The 20,139-nt window shown below is 43.5% G+C and overlaps 1 protein-coding gene across 10 annotated transcripts in view; it reads left to right on the top strand.

The window, feature by feature from the left end:
• PPIP5K2 (diphosphoinositol pentakisphosphate kinase 2) overlaps positions 1-20,139 on the top strand; it is a 501,817-nt gene that overhangs the window by 351,328 nt on the left and 130,350 nt on the right. For all 10 annotated transcript variants that reach the window (XM_033929166.1, XM_033929168.1, XM_033929165.1 and 7 more), the window contains one exon: positions 16,505-16,663. In XM_033929166.1, coding sequence (XP_033785057.1) covers positions 16,505-16,663 — 159 coding nt within the window. The remainder of the gene's footprint in view (positions 1-16,504; positions 16,664-20,139) is intronic.

The following is a 20,139-nucleotide window of genomic DNA, read 5'->3' as shown; positions in this document are numbered from 1 at the left end:
TTTTACTAAACTGCGATAGCGGTTTTTAGTGTAGGGAGCTGCGCTGAATGCCCCACGCTGCTCTCGACGCTCATAGGCTCCCTGCGCTAAAAAACTCTATTGCGGTTTAGTAAAAGGGGGCCATAGTGCAAAATATAGACAGCAGATATAAATTTTCAAAACGGACACATTTTGATCACTAAGTTGAAAATAAAATCATTTTTCCTACTTTTTTGTCTGGTGATTTCATGAGTCTCTGGTCCTTCTTCTGGTCCTTCTTCTTTCTCTCTCCCCCTGGCTCCCCTCTTTATTTCTGCCTTTCTTTCTCTCTCCTCCTGGCCCCCCTCTTTATTTCTGCCTTTCTTTCTCTCCCCTTGGTCCCCCTCTTTCTTTCTGCCTTTCTTTCTCTCTCCCCCTGGCCCTCCTCTTTCTTTCTGCCTTTCTTTCTCTCCCCCTTGACCCCCTCTTTATTTCTGCCTTTCTTTCTCTCCCCTTGGTCCCCCTCTTTCTTTCTGCCTTTCTTTCTCTCTCCCCCTGGCCCCCCCTCTTTATTTTTTCCTTTCTTTCTCTCTCCCCCTAGCCCGCACAAAGCCATCGTGCCGATTTCTCCACTTCCACGATTCTTTCCCTACCCTCACCCCCAAGCCAGCAGCCGGTTTCTTCCTGCTCCTTCCCCGATGTCCTGATGTCCTGAACTTCATCGGGCAGCAGCAGCATTCACAATTCACTGCTGTTGCCCGCTTCAGGCCTTCCTCTCTGTCGGGTCCTGTCTTCATGAAAACTGGAAGTAGGCAGGACCAGGCAGAGAACAAGGCCTGAAGCCGGCAACAGCAGCGAATTGTAAACGCTGCTGCTGCCCGAAGAAGGTAATGGAGCACCGAGGCAGTCCGCTTCTCCCCCCCTCCCAGCCGAACCCCCGCTGACCCTCCTATCTCCCCCCCCCCCCCCGTGAACCTTTCCGACCTTCCCAGCGAGAGCAGCAAACCTCCTTCGCGGCTTTCTCCTCCCTCTGCCGCGTTACTGATGACGTCATCAGTGATGCGGCAGAGGGAGGATAAAGCCAACGCTACTGGAGGGAGGTTTGCTGCTTTCGCTGGGAGGGTCGGAAAGGTTCACTTGGGGGAGGAGAGATAGGATGGTCAGCGGGGTTTCGGCTGGGAGGGGGGAGAAGCGGTCTGCCTTGGTGCTCCAAGGTATGGCGCCATTACCTTTTTCGATAATGGCGCCGATGCTGCTTTCGCTGGGAGGGTAGGAGCGCGATAGGGACCGGGCCAGCTGTGCACCCCCCCCCTAAGGCGGCACCCGGGATGGACCTCCCCCTCGCCCCCCTTGGTACGCTACTGCCCTGGGGAAACAGCCTGCAACAAGATCGCGCGATGCCAGAGATCTTTGCCTGCTTCGGCTGTTTCCTCCGCCGCGGTCCCGCCCCTCCTCTGACATCAGAGGAGGGGCAGGACCGTGGCGGAGGAAACAGTCGAAGCAGGCAAAGATCTCTGGCATCGCGATCTTGCTGCAGGCTGTTTCCAGACGCGACACCCGGCGCAGGGGGGGGAACTGGACCGAACCGGGAGCACCCCCTCAGGGCTTGGTACCCGGGGCGGACCGCCCCTCCCGCCCCCCCCTTGGTACGCCACTGAATGGGTATACATTGCAGGAACTAATGCCAGTACTGGACAGTAGTGCTTCCCAATTCAGGGAAAAATATTTTGATTCAATTCAGCCTATTGAATCGATTTTTCGATTCGATTTTCCTGCCCAAATGGGTGTTTTTTTCAAACATTCTGGTGGATTTATTTTATAGCCTCTTCACCCCCTTTGCCCTCTCCTATCCACACTGGCGCTGTGCTGTGAACAAAATAAATAAAAAAGACTTTTCCTCTCTCTGTTAAATCCTAGCTCACGTTCGCAGTCTAACACCACCTCTGGCAGGAGACAAAATAGAAAATAAAATTATTATTTTTTCTACCTTTTGTTGTCTGGTCATTATTCAGATCTTGTTGGTCCCAGGCTCTGGTTGTCTTCTGATAACTCGCTTGCCAGGGTCTCTTTATTTCTTTGGGCTAACCATCCATTTTCTATCTCTGTCCTCCTCTTCTGTTTCCCTTCCCTCCCCCAGAGGCCTGGCATCTTTCCTTTTTTTTCATCTCCATCCCCAGATCCACTTTTTCTGAACTACCCTTTCATCTAGCATCTCTCCTTCCTTCCCCATCACACCAGGTTCTACCAGCTCTCCCTTTCTACACCAGCTCTACCCCCCACAACACCATCCCTTGTGTACAACTTCTCTCCCTTTCTGTTCCTTCCCTCCCTAAATCCCATTGTCCACCATCTCTCTCCCTCTCCTGTTTTTACATGCATTATTTCTTCTATCCCTCCCCCATTTCACCTCTCCTTCCCCATCTCCCCTCTCCCAAAAGTTCATCTCTCCCTCCCCCAAGTCCATCCCCATTCTCCATGATCTCCCCCAAGTCCATCTCCCCCCCTTCCACCATCCATCTTCCCCTCTCCATCTTCTCCCCATCTCTCTCTCCAGTCCACCAACTCCAAGTCCATCTCCCCTCTCCCTCCAGCTCTGACTCCTTACACAGAAGTCCAGTATTTGGCTGGCAGAGGGCAACACTCGTGCATTGTGGCACTTACCAAGAGCTCCGGGCACTTCGCACAGTGGACAAACACTTTTCCCGTGAGCTGCAGAAGATGCAGCCTTGCAAAAACCAAGTGAGAAGCATCTCCGCACTGCAGCACTTCCAATGTGCTCGCACCGCTCCTTGGGAGCCCCCGTGCGCCACCACATCACCCAGCGCTTGCAGGTGTGCGAGGTTCTGGCCGTCATGTGGCTGATGAAAGGCCAGCCGCTGGCAGGACCCAGGAGACAGGCACGTGCCACTGAGGAGCAGCAGCAGCAAGAGCGGTGCATGCAGGTGGCAGATCGAGGCCGTATGCCGGGCTCCAGTGGAAGCATGAGTGTGCATGCAGGAAGATGAGGCACGGGCATCTGCTGCCAGCCAACCAATTAAAATTCACCTTGTTGCCGCTGTTCTGCACGCAGAGGTCCACTTGGCGTTCCCTCTGCCACCAGAGTCCTTGCTTCTGATGTGACTTCCGGTTTCGCAAAACTGGAAGTTACATTAGATGGAAAGATTCCGGTGGCAGAGGGAAAGCCCGAACGGGTCTCTAGCAAGGGGGCCAATGAATCGGTGAGTTCAATTTTGTTACAAAAACAAATCGATTCATCTGAAGTGAATTGGTGAATCGAATCAATTCGAATCGCAAATCAGGCAGCACTACTGGGCAGGCTTGCACGGACTATGGACTATTCAGTTGAGGATAGGCTGTGGAGGGTTTTGATGACTGGGATGGTTAAGTTGGGTTGGAGTGAGCTTTGATGGAGACTCCAGTAGATGGAACCTAAGCACACTGCTGGGCAGGGCTCTAGGTTTCTGGCCCAGAAATATCTAAGTAAAAGGACCATTTAAACTAAATAATTAATTTATGGAGCATGTATGGTTGGGCAGACTGGATGGACCACTCAGGTCTTTATCTTCAGTCATTTACTATGTTACAATGTATTGTAAGAGGTAAACTAAACACATACACTATCCATTTGGCAGTTAATTATTGCCATTAAAGAGAATTTCAGGTTTGTATCCTAATTCTACTCTTCCACTATATGAATAATGATAGAGCAATTAAATGAATTTTCAGCTTGCAGCTAGCCATACCTTTTGAAATTTGACCTGACAACTTGTAAAGCTGTTCTGGTTACTGGTAATGTTTGTTCTCCTAGCACATCATGGTAAAATTATCCTCCAGTCATAATTTATCTGTAGCTGGTCCCCTTTGTTATATCTGCACCTGACCCACTCCTGGGGAGATAGATTAAACTACTGGCAAAATTTTCACATACTTTGTGTACATGTTTGGTGGGGTGAGTATGGGGATTGTTTGATGTGCTCAGGGCTCAGGAAATTAGGATTGCCAATTAGCTTTTTTTCTGAAGTCTGCAGAATTTCACTTTAATGTCCTGAAGGTAGAATGATGGATGGTAATGTCTTGAAGTTATCTGAGTTTAAAACAACTATTTGCAGTTGCTAGCTCCTCACATCCCCCCAGATGATTGAGCATACCATGCTTCTACTGTAACCAGCAGCAGAGACTGTAGGTAAGATCCAGTGGGGGTGGAGAACTGGAAGACAGTTTAAGATAGGTGTACCAGACGTCCGAATTTGCCTGGACATGTCCACTTTTTAGAGGACTGTCCAGATGGCTTTCACCCTTGTCCAGGTTTTCCTTCCTGATCCCACCTACTTCTGGCTCCGCTGAAATATAATCTTTGGGCTGGCAGCTGCAGCAGCAAGATGAGCCTGCATTTGTCAGCCTGCCCTGGAAGCTACCTCTTTGGAGCGTCCCTCCTGTGTGAGAACAGGAAGTAACTCCAGAGAGGTAGCTTCTGGGGTAGGCCGATGGCAGCAGGCCCACCTCACTGCTGCAGCCGGCCAGCCCGAAGATTACATTTCAGCAGAGCCAGAGGTAGGTGGGGAACGAGGGGAAGGGGTTTGGAGGAAGAGAAAGAAGCACCTACAGGAGAGGGATTAGTGGAAATGAGAGAGAGAGAGAGAAGAACCTGTGAGGGAGGGGAGTTATAGGGAGAGAGAGAGAAAAAAATCCGGGTAAGGGGTTAGAGGGGAGGGAAAAAGAAGCACTGATCATTTTACTAAAGGCCTTATACTGAAGAAGAATTTCTATATTCATTTTTTATACTGCAATTTTTGTATCACTTTGTATCATGCAATATGTGTTTATTATTTTTGTTTATATTTAATTACAAAATTCCAATAAAATAATTGAACTTAAGAAGATGGGAAGGAGGGACTAAGAAATGGGTGAAGGGCAGGGCAGGAGTGAAACTTATGAGAGGTGGAGGGTGGGGCAGGTTGGCGCAAGACTTGCAGGAGGCAGGCCCAGGATGGGATGTGGTGGGGTCATGGGTGGGGCTAGGGTAGGAGATCATGTGTCCTCTTTTTTGAGTTCTAAATATGGTAACTCTAGTTTAAGATATTGGAAAGAAGTGATCAGCAGGAAGTTTCTGTTCTATAAAAGTGAATTTCTTGCATATGGTAGGGGGAGTGGAATGAACCCACTCCAAGAAATATGCTCTAATATATTGATTCATTTTACCATAGTAATTATGGAACTGCAGTGTTAAGAACATAAGAATAGGCTTACTGGGTCAGACCAGTGGTTTATCTAGCCCAGTATCCCGTCTTCACAGTGGCCAATCCAGGTCACAAGTACCTGGCAAAAACCCAAATAGTAGCAACATTCCATGCTACCGATTAGAGAGTTGCGCGGGGACAGAAATCCCACCCGTCCCCGCCAAAGTCCCACCCGTCCCCACCCGTCCCCGTGAGGAATCCCTCCGTCCCCACCCGTCCCCATGAGGAATCCCTCCGTCCCCACCCGTCCCCGCGAGGAATCCCCTCCGTCCCCACCCGTCCCCGCGAGGAATCTCCTCCGTCCCCGCCCGTCCATATAAACTTCAGAAATAGTTATTTCATTTAATTATGCTACTGAATTAAAGGCTCTGGTAGAAACCCATTTACAAATAAGCAAAAAGACTTTATTAATTTGAAAATATTAATTGGGAAGAATACATACTTTGCAAATGGGTTTCTACCAGAGCCTCTAATGTTTATAAATTTTTATCAACACAACTAATATACTACTTTATCCTGAAGCAAAATAAAAAAAAAGAAATATAATTCTTTTCCTACCTTTGTTGCCTGGTTTCTGCTTTCCTCATGTTCTCATTCAATTCCTTCCATCCACTGTCTCTCTTCCTTCTGCATCTTCCATTTGCTCAGTTACTGTGCCTCTCCCTTTCTTCCCCCTTCCAAATTGGTCTGGCACCCATCTTCTTCTCTCCGCTCCCCCATAGTCTGGCATCTGTCTTCTTCCCTGCCAGTGTCTTCTCCCTACTCTCTCTTCCCCATTTCCTTTCAGCGTCCTTCTCCCCCCCATCTTCCCCATGTCCTGTCAGCGTCCTTCTCCCCCCTCTGTCTTCCACATGTGCTTTCAGTGTCCTTCTCCCCCCTCTGCTTCCCCATGTCCTTTCAGCGTCCTTCTCCCTCTCTGTCTTCCCCATGGCCTTTCAGCGTCCTTCTCCACCCACCCCCCGTCTTCCCCATTCCTTTCAGCGTCCTTCTCCACCCCTTTGTCTTCCCCATGTGCTTTCAACATCCTTCTCCCCCCTCTGTCTTCCACAAGTGCTTTCAGAGTCCTTCCCCCCGCCCCGCCCTTCCCATGGCCTTTCAGCGTCCTTCTCCACCCCTTTGTCTTCCCCATGTCCTTTCAGCGTCCTTCTCCACCCCTTTGTCTTCCCCATGTGCTTTCAGCATCCTTCTCCCCCCTCTGTCTTCCACAAGTGCTTTCAGATTCCTTCACACCCCCCCCCCGCCCTTCCCATGGCCTTTCAGCGTCCTTCTCCACCCCTTTGTATTCCCCATGTGCTTTCAGCGTCCTTCTCCCTCCTCTGTCTTCAAGTGCTTTCAGAGTCCTTCCCCCCCTCCTCCCGTCTTCCCCATGGCCTTTCAGCGTCCTTCTCCCCACTCCTTCTCTACCGCCCCGGGTGCAGTACAGCCGGCCAGGTCCCCTTACTTTTGTGGCACTTCCCCGACCGACTGACAACAGCCCCGGTCCGACAAACCTCCCTGCCCTTAACTGCGAATCTAAATTACCTTATTACAGCTGCTGTAAGAAGATAATTTAGATTCGCGGCTACAGGGCAGGGAGGATTGTCGGACCGGGGCTGTTGTCGGTCGGTCGGTCGGGGAAGTGCCACAAAAGTAAGGGGACCTGGCCGGCTGTGCTGCAACCGGGGCGGGGTGTGGCGGGGCGGACCACCCCCTCCCTTGGTAGCCACTCGAACCGCGAGGCTACTCTCCTCCTTACCTGCACTGCCTGCAGCACAGAGCCAAACGGAAGTCTTCCTGACGTCAGCGCTGACGTCGGAGGGAGGGAGGGCTTTGTTTAAGCCCTCCCTCCCCTCCGACGTCAGCGCTGACGTCGGGAAGACTTCCGTTCGGCTCTGTGCTGCAAGCAGAGAAGGTAGGGAGAAGAGCCGCGCGACTGAGTACATCCAGCCCCGCAGGAACCCCACGACCCTCGGAGGCGTCCCCACGGGATCCCCGCGACCCTAGGGGGCGTCCCCACGGGATCCCCGCGACCCTAGGGGCGTCCCCACGGGATCCCCGTGACCCAAAGGGGGAACCCGCGGGATGCCCGCGGGTCCCGCGGGATTCCCGTCGTCCCCGTTCCCGTGCAGCTCTCTACTACCGATCCAGGGCAACCAGTGAATTCCCCCATGTTTGTCTCAATAGCAGACATGGGCTTTTCTTCCAGGAATTTGTACATACCATTTTTAAAACCAGCTATGTTAGTCGACCTTACCACATCCCCTGTGTGAAACATCATTTCCTCCTATTCATTTTAAAAGTATTTCCCTGTAACTTCATCAGCGCCTTCTCCTCTCATCTCCCCTGCTCAGATACCCAGAAAATATGCACACGCACATATGCTAATCTATCATAATAAAACCTTTAACACACATGCGCACTTCAAACTGCGTGATCCCTGCCTCCATGATCTGTGCTTCCGTGTCACACATGCACAGTAGAAGGAGCCAGTGGCGGTTTCCCCATCGCCCTCCCTCTTTGACACTGGCTCCTTCTACTGCGCATGCGGAGGCACCTTAAGCATGGACGCATGGAGGTGGTGACCACGGCTGCGACTCACCCCTCCCGCCCTCCGTCTAACAGGACCAAGGAGAGCACAAAAATAATGGAAGCAGGCATACTGACGCTCAGCATCCGAACTGTGGTTGGCGGTTTTTCAGGCTGGGGAGAGGCAAAAGGAGTGTTTTAAGGGTAGGTTGAAGAAGGAGGCTAGAGCTGAAGCGTCTCAGCGCACAAGAATGAAAGATAGACACACAGAAAGACAGCGGGCAGGGAGGGAGACAGAAAGAAAGACAGGTTAGGTGGGAGAAGGAGGCTGCAGCTGAAGCGTCTCAGCGCACGAGAACGAAAGACAAACACACAGAAAGACAGCAGGTAGGGAGGAAAACAGAAAGAAAGAAAAACAGACAGACAGGGGGCCAGGGACAGAGACAGACAAAAGGGGGCCAGGGAGAGAGACAGACAGAAGGAAAGACAGATGGGCCAGGGAGAGAGTTAGACAGAAAGACAGACAGTGGGCAGAGAGACAGACAGACAATGGAAGGGAGAGAGGTAGAAAGAAAGAAAGATAGACAGCGGGAGGGAGAGAGACAGAAAGAAAGGTGCAGAGAGACAGACAGAAAGAAAGAAAGAAAGACATATATTCTAGCACCCGTTAATGTAACGGGCTTAAACACTTATATATATGCCTATGTCAAATCTGTTTTTTTTTTAAATCTCTGTTAAATAAAGTAATGTAATTGCTGGTAAACAAGAAAAGATATCCACAAAAATGTGTATTCTAACTGAGGAATAAAATTAGGCCATCCTATACCCTATCAGCTACTATTACCCCCTTTGGCAGTGAGACGCTTGTAGACATCTACCAGTCTCTTGACATTGGTCTGAGGAAAGTTTGGTCCACTCCTCAATGCAGAATTCTTTCAGCTGTGAGATGTTTGAGGGGTTTCTTGCATGTACAGCCCGTTTCAAATCACCCCACAGCATCTCAATGAGATTAAGATCAGGAATTTGACTCAGCCATCCAGGACTCTCCATTTCTTAATTTTCAGCCAGTCCTTTTTGGATTTACTGGTATGTTTTGGGTCATTGTCGTGTTGCAGGGTCCAGTTCCACTTCAGCTTTTCTTACAGATGGTTTCACATGTTCCTCAAGCATCCTCTGGTACATGGTAGAATTCATGGTGGATTCTATGATGGTGAGCTGGCCAGGTCCTGCTGCAGCAAAGCATCCCCATACCATGACACTTCCACCTCCATGCTTCACAATTGATATGAGGTTCTTTTCCTGGAATGCTGTATTTGTTGTAGGCCAAACATGTTCTCTTTTCTGGTCCAGATAATTCAATTTTAGACTCATCTGTCCATAGAACACTATTTGTCTAAGTTCTCTCTGCCAAACTTCAGTCTAGCCTTGATATTTCTCTTAGAGAGCAAAGGTTTCCTCCTTGCACACCTCCCATGCAAGTTAAATATGTGCAGTGTCTTTCTGATTGTAGAGGCATGCACTTTCACATCAACAGTAGCAAGAGCCTGTTTTAGGTCCCGTGATGACATTTTAGGATTTTTAGAGACTTCTTTTAGCATCTTGCAGTCTACTCTGGGGGTCAACTTGCTTGGATGGCCAGATCTGGGCATGTTGACATTTTTGGGGAAAGTCCTCCACTTCTGCACTATTTTCTGGACCGTGGCATGGCTAATGTCAAATTCTTTCAAGATCTTTTAACATCCCTTACCAGACTTATAAGCTGCTACAGTCTTCTTTCTGAAGGCCTCAGACAGCTCTTTTGAGCTCACCACTCTCACCACAGCAGTCATGAGTACACCATACTAAATGTCAGAGGTTTAAGTAGACGCAAAAAAAGTGGCAATGAAAGTCAATGGGTTCCAAGAGAGAACTCCGGGGATAACCACTTGTGAAAACAATAAACACTCAAAAACTCGTTAAATAAAAATTGAAATAATAAAGATTTTTTGTGAAACGGGGTATCCTCAGTGGGGTGGATCTGTGAATGGAGGGAAAACCTCCAGTGTAGAAAACAACTAGGTTAGGGCAGCAAACCCCTACCAGCACACCATCATCGGATACCTCACATGTGCATAAATAATACAGTGAGAATAAAGGTGAACAATGAGTGATAAATAATTTAATTGTCACATGAGTGAAATCACATGGAGAACACTCTGAGAACCCCCCAGCCAACTCCCAAAATGAACTTGAACTTGAACTTAGCTTGAAGGATAAAGGTTGCTTCCTCTGTAGATGTAACAATAGGCACGATGGAACAGGAATCCAAAAAATCTTTAAATGGATTGGGTTTATATTGGTATCTTAGAATTTTTATAACATTGTAATTATATTATATTGATGGGGAAATATAGGGGGGAAAGGAAAAAGAAGGGAAAAAAAATGTTCAATTAATTAATAGTAATTGATTTATGTTAAGTAGGATATGTATGAGATATTAGTGGGTGGTTGTATTATTTTTAGGTCTTGTCAAGACGGGGGCTTGTTTTTTTAATTGAAAATGAGAGTAGGTGATTGGATAAATAAAATATTAGAATTGGAAATTTTAGATCTATCTTATTATTATATTTTGATTATGAATTATAATTTACTTATCTTTTTTATATAATGAATATATATTTTCATTTAAGGGTGCATTTTCAGTTGAATTGTTCGGGATGTATGATGTGTAGATGTTACTTTTAGGGTATTAAGTGGTAGATTGAGTTTGTATGACTGGGTAAAGGCTGTGTTTTAAGGATGACAGTAATTTAATTTGTGATAATTTAATGTTAGGGTTTATTATTTATTATTTTATCTCATCAAGTTAAATTTTCAAATATATTGAATTATACAGTTTATTGAAGTTCATATGATTTGTTTTATCTATATATTATATAATAGAGAAAGTTTATAATAGAATATATTGAATAATTAGAATATTGGGAATGAATTTCAGGGTGTGTATGTGAATAGGAATGATTTTATATGAGAATATATGGATTATTTAATGAAAATAATGTAGTAAGTATTGTTATGAGTTTGATTATTTGTAATATACAGAGAAATTGATTAATTAAGTATGTTAATAGGAAATGGAAATGTAAGATCTAAGAAGATATAGTGTTGATATGATGATTAATTAAAGCATAATTTTAGATGGATTGGATTTGAGATAAGTCTTAATGAAATGATAGTGGTAAGTAAATATGGTTGCCCGGGAGTGGGGGGGTTTGGGGTTATTATTCCAATGTGTGTTCTTAGGTAGTCATTATATTGGGGGGGTTTGGGTGGGAAGAAGGTGGGATTTCAATGCACTATTGTGATGGTTATGTTAAGGAATGGGTAATATGGGGTTTAATATGTGTGCTAAAGGGAGAATTTTTTCAGACTTTAGAATTGGAGATAGGGAAGAGGATGGTTATGTTTTTGAATTAAAATTGTATTATGTCTTTTAAGATTTTCTCTATAAATGTCAATGGCCTGAACCATATGATCAAAAGGAAAAAAGTATTATCATTTTTAAAAAAGCAGAATGCGGATGTTTATTATTTACAGGAGACTCACCTTAATATGATGGAATCACAGAAACTAGAAGGTGGGTGGGTAAAAAAATGTTTTTGTGCTCCGGCTTCAGGTAAAAAAGCAGGGGTAGCAATTCTTATAAATAAAAAATGTACGGCCACTTTCAAATTAGTAAACTCAGATCCACATGGGAGGTGGTTACACGTAGATATGAGTTTGGGAAATAATACCCTGACGTTGTTTAATATATATGCCCCTAATTTGAACCAACAAGATTTAAAAATAAATTTGCAGAGCTTGTTATTACCACTGGCTACTTCTAATTTAGTGGTAGCTGGAGATTTCAACGCTGTAATGGGTCCATTAATGGATAAAAAACCAAGTAAAAATATAAAATCTTTAGGTTTGGATAATTTGGTTCAATCATGTGATTTAAAAGATATATGGCGTATTCTTCATTTTAATGATCAAGAATTTTCATTCTGTTCACAGGTCCATAAGTCTTTTTTGAGAATTGATTATGTACAAACCTAAGGATTAGATTAGATATTTGTTTCATCTCATAAAGTTCAACATGTGCTTAAAGCTTCCATTGATCCAATTATTATTTCAGATCATGCTGGAATATGGGTGGAATTACAAATAGATCAATTAAAGAATAGAAGACCTCTATGGAGATTTGATAATGCATTGCTTGTGGATGACAAATTTTTGACAGATTTTAAAGTACAAATTAGGGAATTCTTTCAATTTAATTTATTAGAGGATACATCTATTGAAAATCTATGGGATGCCTTTAAGGTGACTATGAGAGGTTATATTATTTCCTATTCTGCTTTTATTAGGAAACAGATTAAAATGCAGTTTTTGAATTTAGAAAAAGAAATTAAAATATTAGAATCCAAATTGATAAGCAAATGGGACCATGATGTATTGCAGGCTCTTTTAAAAGCAAAAGGTAAATATAATGAATTAGCTTCAAAAATGATAAGAAGAGATTTGTTTTCCAAACAGACAATGTATTATGAAAATTCTAATAAGGCGGGAAGATTATTGGCAAATTATCTTAAAGCAAAGAAAAGAAGAACCAACATTAATGCAATAAAAGATGATAAAGGTATTATTAATAATCAAATTGATCAAATATTAAAGCAGTTTCTGAAATTTTATAAAATCCTATATTCTTCTGAGCCTTATATAGAGAGGCAAAAGGATGGTTTAAAATTTTTAGATTTAATTATTGGACCTAAGGTTCCAGATCATATAAAAAGAAGTTTAGATGAACCTATATCTATAAAAGAATTAGAATCAGCGATGAAGTCTCTTAGAGTTGGATCCGCTCCAGGTGGTGATGGATATACGGTAGAATTTTATAAAACATTTCAAAATGTCCTTTCACCTCATTTATTAAATTTATATCAGACACAACTTATAAAAGGTCATATTAAGGGTACTATGGCTGAATCATTAGTAATCGTTTTGCCTAAGCCAAACAAAAATCCCACTTTGGTTTCAAACTGCAGGCCTATATCTTTAATAAATGTGGATAATAAGCTTCTGGTGAAAATTTTGGCTTGAAGATTATCTAAAGCTCTCCCTTATATTATAGATATGTACCAGACTTGGTTTGTTGCTAATTCCTCTAATAACTCTAGATTAGTGTTTCATATGTTAAATTTATCAAAAATTTGGAAGAGCCGGCTTTTGCTGTTTCATTAGATGCAGAGAAAGCTTTTGATAGGGTAGAATGGGATTTCATGTATCAAGCTTTAGATTGGTTTGGCATAGGTTCTGGATTTATACAAATGATAAAAACATTGTATAGCTTCCCTGTTGCAAGATTAAATATTAATAATACATTATCTGAGAGTTTTCAATTGCAGAGGGGAGTTAGACAAGGTTGTCCTTTATCTCCTATGTTATTTGATATAGTATTAGAACCCTTATTGTTAGCTATGCAACAAACAAAGGGGATACAGGGTATTCCTTATTCTGATATGGAATATAAGATCTCGGCATATGCAGATGATATTCTGCTTTATTTGAGAAATCCAGAGTCTACCTTACCTTGTTTGTTGGAATTGATTGATTTATTTGGTAAATTTTCAGAATATAAAATTAATTGGAGTAAATCAGAAATTTTACCTTTAAATGTTTATTGTCTAAAAGGATTATTTGATTCTTTTCCATTTATATGGAAAGAGGATGGATTTAAGTATCTTGGTATTCAAATTAAAAGTACAATTGATGATACAGTAAAGGAAAATGAAAAATTTGTATTAAAAAGAGTTACGGAGTTATGTGAGCAATGGAATCCCTTACATCTTTCTTGGTGGGGGAAAGTTCAAACTATTAAAATGATGATTTTGCCTGTGGTTTGTTACCAAATGAGTATGATACCGATTTATTTTCAGGGGTCCTTTTATAAAAAGCTTAATGGTATTCTTACGAAATTTCTTTGGCTTGGCAAAATGCCTAGAATTGCTTTAGTGTCCTTGCAAAGATCAATTGAGGAGGGCGGGGTAAATTTTCCAAATTTTTATAGGTACCATCAAGCCTATATTTTACGTCAGGCTATGTATTGGATCCTCCCAGAACTCATAGATAATGCACCAGATTGGTTATACTTGGAATGGTGCCTTTTGTTTCCTTTGAATTTAGTTCATGTTCCAAGTATTAACATGCCTAGGAGATATGGGGAAAATAAAATGTTAATGGATACTTGGAAAACATTGAGATATACCAGTAATTTAACACCTATCCCAATTAATAAGTCAACTAATCAATCCTTATGGATAAACTCCAAGATTAAAATAGGCGGAGCTCAAGTCCTTTGGAAGAACTGGATTATTGCAGGCATTCGAACTCTAAATGATGTTATTGTGGATGGTAAACTGCTTGAATTTTCACAACTGCAACATAGATTTGGTCTTGGTAAAACACAAAGTTTTAAATGGTTGCAGTTGAAGTAGGCCATTCAAGTAGGGTTCCCTGAATGGAAGACTTTGAATAGTCAGTATAGTATGGACTTCCTATGCTTCCAAGCAGACTTCCTAAGACATCAAGCCGCATTGTGATATAAATTATTATCTGGATACTTGAATACAAAATCAAAGAATGGTCTGAGAGACATTTGGAGCATTGAGATTAAGCACCAAATTTCTGCATCTCAATGGCCACGAATTTGGTCTTGGAGAATGAGATGTACAGTGTCAGCATCTATGAGACAAACTTGGTTATTTTTGTTACATAGAGTGTTTTGGACCCCTGTTCATTTACAAAAACTAGATATAGTTCTAAGTCCAATAGATGCTGGCACTGTAATCTAGAACCTGGGACATTAGATCATTTACTTTATTATTGTCCCTATATTAAGATATTTTGGAATTCAATCTGGTCTCAAGTAAACGCATTATTGGAAAATCATGTTGCACTTTCTTATGATACTGTGTTATTTGGCATGATGATGAGAAAAAAGAGTCAAATATCATCATATAACAACAAGCTTTTATTAGTCATCCAACATATAACCAATGTTGGGGTTGCCATCCAACATATAACCAATAATTGGAAAAATCACAGTAACCTTAGTTACACATTTTGGTGGAATTCTTTATGCCATATATTTAAAATGGAATGAGCAAAAGCAATACAAAGAGGGACATATACTAACTTTATAAAAATATGGGGGCCATTGGCAAAATATTGTGGTGAATAGTCATCAATTCTTCTCTTCTCCTTTTCTTTTTCTTTTTTAGCACATTAAAGGGGGGAGGGAGTGGGGAATAATTTTACAAAATATGTTATAATATGGTATATAATATGTGTATATTTCTTTTGAAAATGTGATGAAGGATGGGTGGTAGGGGGTTATTGTATCACTAGATCTTTATGTGGTAGATATTAATGTGCTATTGTGGAATAATTTGTATATTATATTCTTTTGGGCACTTGTTCAATTTGAAAACGAATAAAGAATTATTAAAAAAAAAAAATCACCACAATTGAATTGAAGATCCCCTCTGGCCGGGTTTAACCAAGCCTGGTTTCAGTAACACAATGTCCCTTCATCAGGAACCCATTGAAGATAACAAGCAATATTCACACATTAAATCCAACAAGCCGGCTGGGAGGAGGGCGGAGCTAACGGAGAGCAGCGCACACAGCGTTTAACAGCTGAACAGGAAATGCGTCATGAGAGATGATTACCAATCACAAGCAAACAGAGATTAAATGATGGTATTCCATTCTATACTGTTGTTAAGTCTATGTGGGTGTACTGCACATAAATGAAAAATCCAAAATTGTTCCCTTAGTTGGATGTGATGCATTTAGTCCCCTCTGAAATCCCCGGTTAATTGTTCCAAAACAAACCAAGTTAGATCATAAAACAAGTGACATTTGTCCAGGCAGTGGGGAACTAGAGGAGCAGACAGAGAGCTGGTGTTCAGTCTGCTCTTGTGTTCAGACAGACGAATCTTTATTTTTCTGCTAGTCTGCCCCACATGGACTTAACGACAGTATAGAATGGAATACCATCATTTAATCTCTGTTCGCTTGTGATTGGTGTTCATCTCTCATGACGCATTTCCTGTTCAGCTCTTAAATATACACACACTTATCTATGCTCTGAGTGTATCTCGGGGAGGGGGAGAGAGACCTTATGGCTTTTAGTAGGAATAATGTTAGTTGGCAATATTATTGGATTGCTGGCTTAATCAGGTGTTGGGAATGAATTGCTGCAATCAAAATTGTAAAACTGCTTTTGCGTGATTGTGAGACTGCCCTATTGTGGTGCCAGTCTTTAATCAGGATGGAGTGTAATCTGCACGGAGTAGCAGATGCAGCTTTGGAAAACTTATTGGGCAGACAAGATTGACCATTCAGGTCTTTATTTGCCATCATATACTGTTACCCAACATATACACAATATGAGAGGGGTTGGAAAGAATTCCATGAACCATTGTCTGCATGCTTTCCCCACTTCTCTGTAAAGAGTATGAAAAATGTTTAAGAACTGAGGTCTGAATAAGGGAGAAAGTTATTAGTGCAAGCTACTTTTAAAGATGGTTTATTTTATCACAAATCATGGTATTTTAATACATGGTATTATTGCTTAAAAGGGAACCCTGTACTAAAATAACCTATTATAATGGTAGCTCACATTGATAACTTCCCTTTTTAGATGATACAATGTAAATTATTTGGGTTTGTTTTTAGATGTATCTCTGGAAGAAATTTTTTTTTTATTTCTCATGTAGAAACCTTCGCCCAGCAATGATAGTGATGAGGAAGTAAACATTTTCAGAAAGGATGAACCGGACCGATCCCTGATAATGTTCAAGCCATTGGTTTCTGATCCAATTGTCATACACAGAAAATCGCCACTTCCACGATCAAAAAAGATAAATTCTGTTGAAGTAAGTATTTCTATTCATGCAAGTTCCTTGCTCCATTATACAGTGGAACCTTGGTTTGCGAGCATAATTCATTCCAGAAGCATGCTCGTAAAACAAAGTGCTTGTATATCAAAGCAACTTTCCCTATAGGAGTTAATGAAAGCACGGGCAATTTGTTCCATATCCCAAAAAGATACCACTTTCCCCGCCTCCCCGAGCCCACTAGCGTGCTTCCACCCCACCCCTGAGAACTGGCATCGCCCCTGCCCATCTGTCTGCCCACCCAAACCCTTACTGCAATTGGGCACTGGCATGCAGCACCAACCCACAGGATGTGCCGGTGCCGAAAGAGTCTGCCAGTGATCTCTGCTGGGCCTTGAGCATCTGCACATGCTCAAGACCTTCTAGCTCCTGCTCTCTCCGAGATTCTAATGAGAACTGCAAAAAAAAAATCATTTCAAAGTATGCAAAAATAATAAACTATTTATAGAACCTGAGCCTAGTTTCATTCTAAATTCCTCAATTGTTCATTTTGCAACTGAAAAAGAACATTCTGATGTTCTGTTGACAGGAATTCTAAAGAGAGGACAGGGAACACGTGTTGCTACCCCCTAGACCAGTGGTCTTCATTAATTTTTAAGCTGGGGCCACTTTGGATTCTAATGAGATAAAGGAGATCCACTAAATATTTTCCCACAGGGAGGGGCCATAACTTTGCTGACATACATCCCTATAGCCCTCAGACTTCATTGGGAAGTATTCTTGTCTACTGAGAAATGCAGTGTTGCAGTGCAATAGGTGAGACATTCTAGAGACAGATAGGTTATTTCCCCATAAATGCTTGCTGCTACAGAAGGAATCCACTCTGGATTTTTCACTCTGTCTCTGGTGTACTTCACTGGTCTCTCTGACTCCATCTACAGTTCTTTCCTCATGCAAGCGTGTCTGCATGAGTATTTGTTCTGCTTTCCCCATTTATTATTTTTAGTTTGATGTAATTTTGTCCCTTTTTGGGGTAATTTGGTGCTTAGAGCGATTTTGAAGCTCTGCCTGCTTGAGAATTCACAGACTTTGGACTGAAGCTGACAGGTTGATCCCACTGGGTGCCTGTTACCCAGCCTGCATAGTTTTCTCTGGAGCTCAGGGCTATTGCTGACATGGTCTCACCTACTGTTAAGCAGGGGTCAAGAGCAGGCTCTTAGGCGCCCTTAGGAGACTCAGCGGTGTATCTCAGGATGCCAGCTGCGTCTTCTTGCCACCTCCCATCCCTGTGCAAATCTGTTGGACCGCAGGGGTGGAGGTGCAGTTAGACATAGGAGTATGACTGGCAGCTGAAGATCAGCTTTGCAGAAACATCCCAAGCATTGTGGCAGTGAATTTCCTCATCCATCTACTGTGAGAGAGCTGAAAGCAGATTTGCAGTAGTAGGGAGGCCAGGGGAAAAAAATTTGATTCGATTCAGCCTATTGAATAGATTTTTTTTATTTGACTCACTTTTCCTGCCCAATTGGGTGTTTATTTGTTTCCAAACATCCTGGCGGGTTTATTTTGTATTTTCTTCACCTACCCCACCCCCTTTGCTCTCCCCTACCCATGCTGGCACTGTGATGTAAACAAAACAAAAAAGATTTTTCCTCATTCTGTTAGGTACTAGCTCATGCTCGCTGTCTAACACCAGCTCTTGACAGGATACACATTTCAAATCTGACATATTGTAGTCACAAAGCAGAAAATAAAATTATTTTTTTGTACCTTTTGTTGTCTGGTCATTATTCAAATCAAGTTGGTCCCAGGCTCTTGGTTTCTGTTTGTCTTCTGTTAACTCGCTTGTCAGGGTCTCCTACCCATTTGACGTTTTCTTCTTTCTCCATGCTCACCATCCATCTTCCATCTCTGTCCTCCCCTTCCATTTTCCTTCTCTCACCGGAGGTCTGACATCTTTCCCTTTTTTTTCATCTCCATTCCTGCAGTCCAGCATTTCTCTAATGACCCCCCCACCCCACCGTGGTCCTACAGCGACCCCCCCCCCTCCCTCCATTCCTCTCCTCCATGGGATCAGAAAAAACAGTAAACTTGTGCTCTTCGGGCCACTGGCAGTATAAGTGAAGCTTTCCTTGGGCTACTACTTCATGTCTAAACAGGATCAGGAAGCAGTAGCAGAGGGAAGGCTTCCATCCACAGAAGGCAGCTTGTTTATTTCACTCATGTTGCCAGCAGCCAAAAGAATGAAAGAGTGGCTGCAGCAATGGATCCCACCATTCCCAGATCCACCATCTCTACTTTTCTCAACTACCCTTTCATCCAGTATCTTTCCCTCCTCCCCCCCCCCGGGGTTTACCATCTCTCTCTTTCTCTTCCCAACTACCTTCCTATCCAGTATTTCTATCCCCCCTCCCTTCACACCACTCCTTGGGTCCAATTTCTCTCCCTTTCTTTTCCCTCCATCCCTTCCCTCCCTCCATCCCATTGTCCACAATCTCTCTCCCTCTCCTCTGTTTTCAGACCCATTATTTCTTCCCCTTCCCCTCTCCCTCAGTCTGGCATGTGCCCTTCTCTTTGAACCCCCTCACTCCCTCTGTGTAGTTCTAATAGCTATACCAGGGGGATCCCCTAAAGCCGGCATGTTTTCCCCCTTCTCTCCACCATCGTCCCCCTGGCCTCCTGGTCTCACTTTAAAAACTAATTACGGCCTGCAGGGGATCGCCAGGGCTATAGGAAATCTAGCAGGCTGCTGTCAGCCTCTGCCACACGTCTCCTCTGATGTGACATCCTGTGTTGGTCTGGAATGGACCGCGGTAGAGAGAACATGTAGTGGAGGCTGATGGCAGTCTGCTAGAATTGCTCAAGTACCAGCAATCCTCTTCAGTAGTGCAGCCCGATTCAGGAAAAAAAATTTCGATTCGATTCAATTTTTCTGCCCAGTTGGGTGTTTATTTCAAACATCCTAGTGGGTTTATTTTATACTTCTCCCTCCGAATCCGCTTGTTTAGTACCTAGTTTTTATGGGTGAATCACTGCGTCCCAGACCTTCCCACACCTTACCTGGTGGTCTAGCGGTGACGTGGGACAGGCGCAATTTTCCTACACTCCTGCCCCGTGCAGAGCTGTCATGAAAAATGGCTGCTGTGAGTTCCCGTGGTCTCATGAGACTACAACAGGAACTCACGGCAGCCATTTTTGATAACGGCTCTGCATGGGGCAGGAGTATAGAAACATAGAAAAAAGCGGCAGAAAAGGGCTATAGCCCACCAAGTCTGCCCATTCCAGGTATCCCCTCCCCTGAATTTACTCCCTTAAAGATCCCACGTGAGTATCCCATTTTTTCTTAAAATCCGTCACGCTGCTGGCCTTTATCACCTGGAGTATAAGAAGATTGTTCCTGCCTTGCATCACCGCTAGACCACCAAGTAAGGTCTGGGAAGGTCCGGAACACAGGAGGGAGGCAGGGTGGGTTGGTCAGCCCTAAAGGTTTTTCACATTTTTTCAAAATTTTCGTG

Source organism: Geotrypetes seraphini, chromosome 1, assembly GCF_902459505.1.
Source record: "Geotrypetes seraphini chromosome 1, aGeoSer1.1, whole genome shotgun sequence".
Lineage (NCBI taxonomy): Eukaryota > Metazoa > Chordata > Amphibia > Gymnophiona > Dermophiidae > Geotrypetes > Geotrypetes seraphini.
The sequence above is the reverse complement of the archived record's forward strand: the minus strand, read 5'-3'. Positions and strand labels throughout refer to the sequence as shown.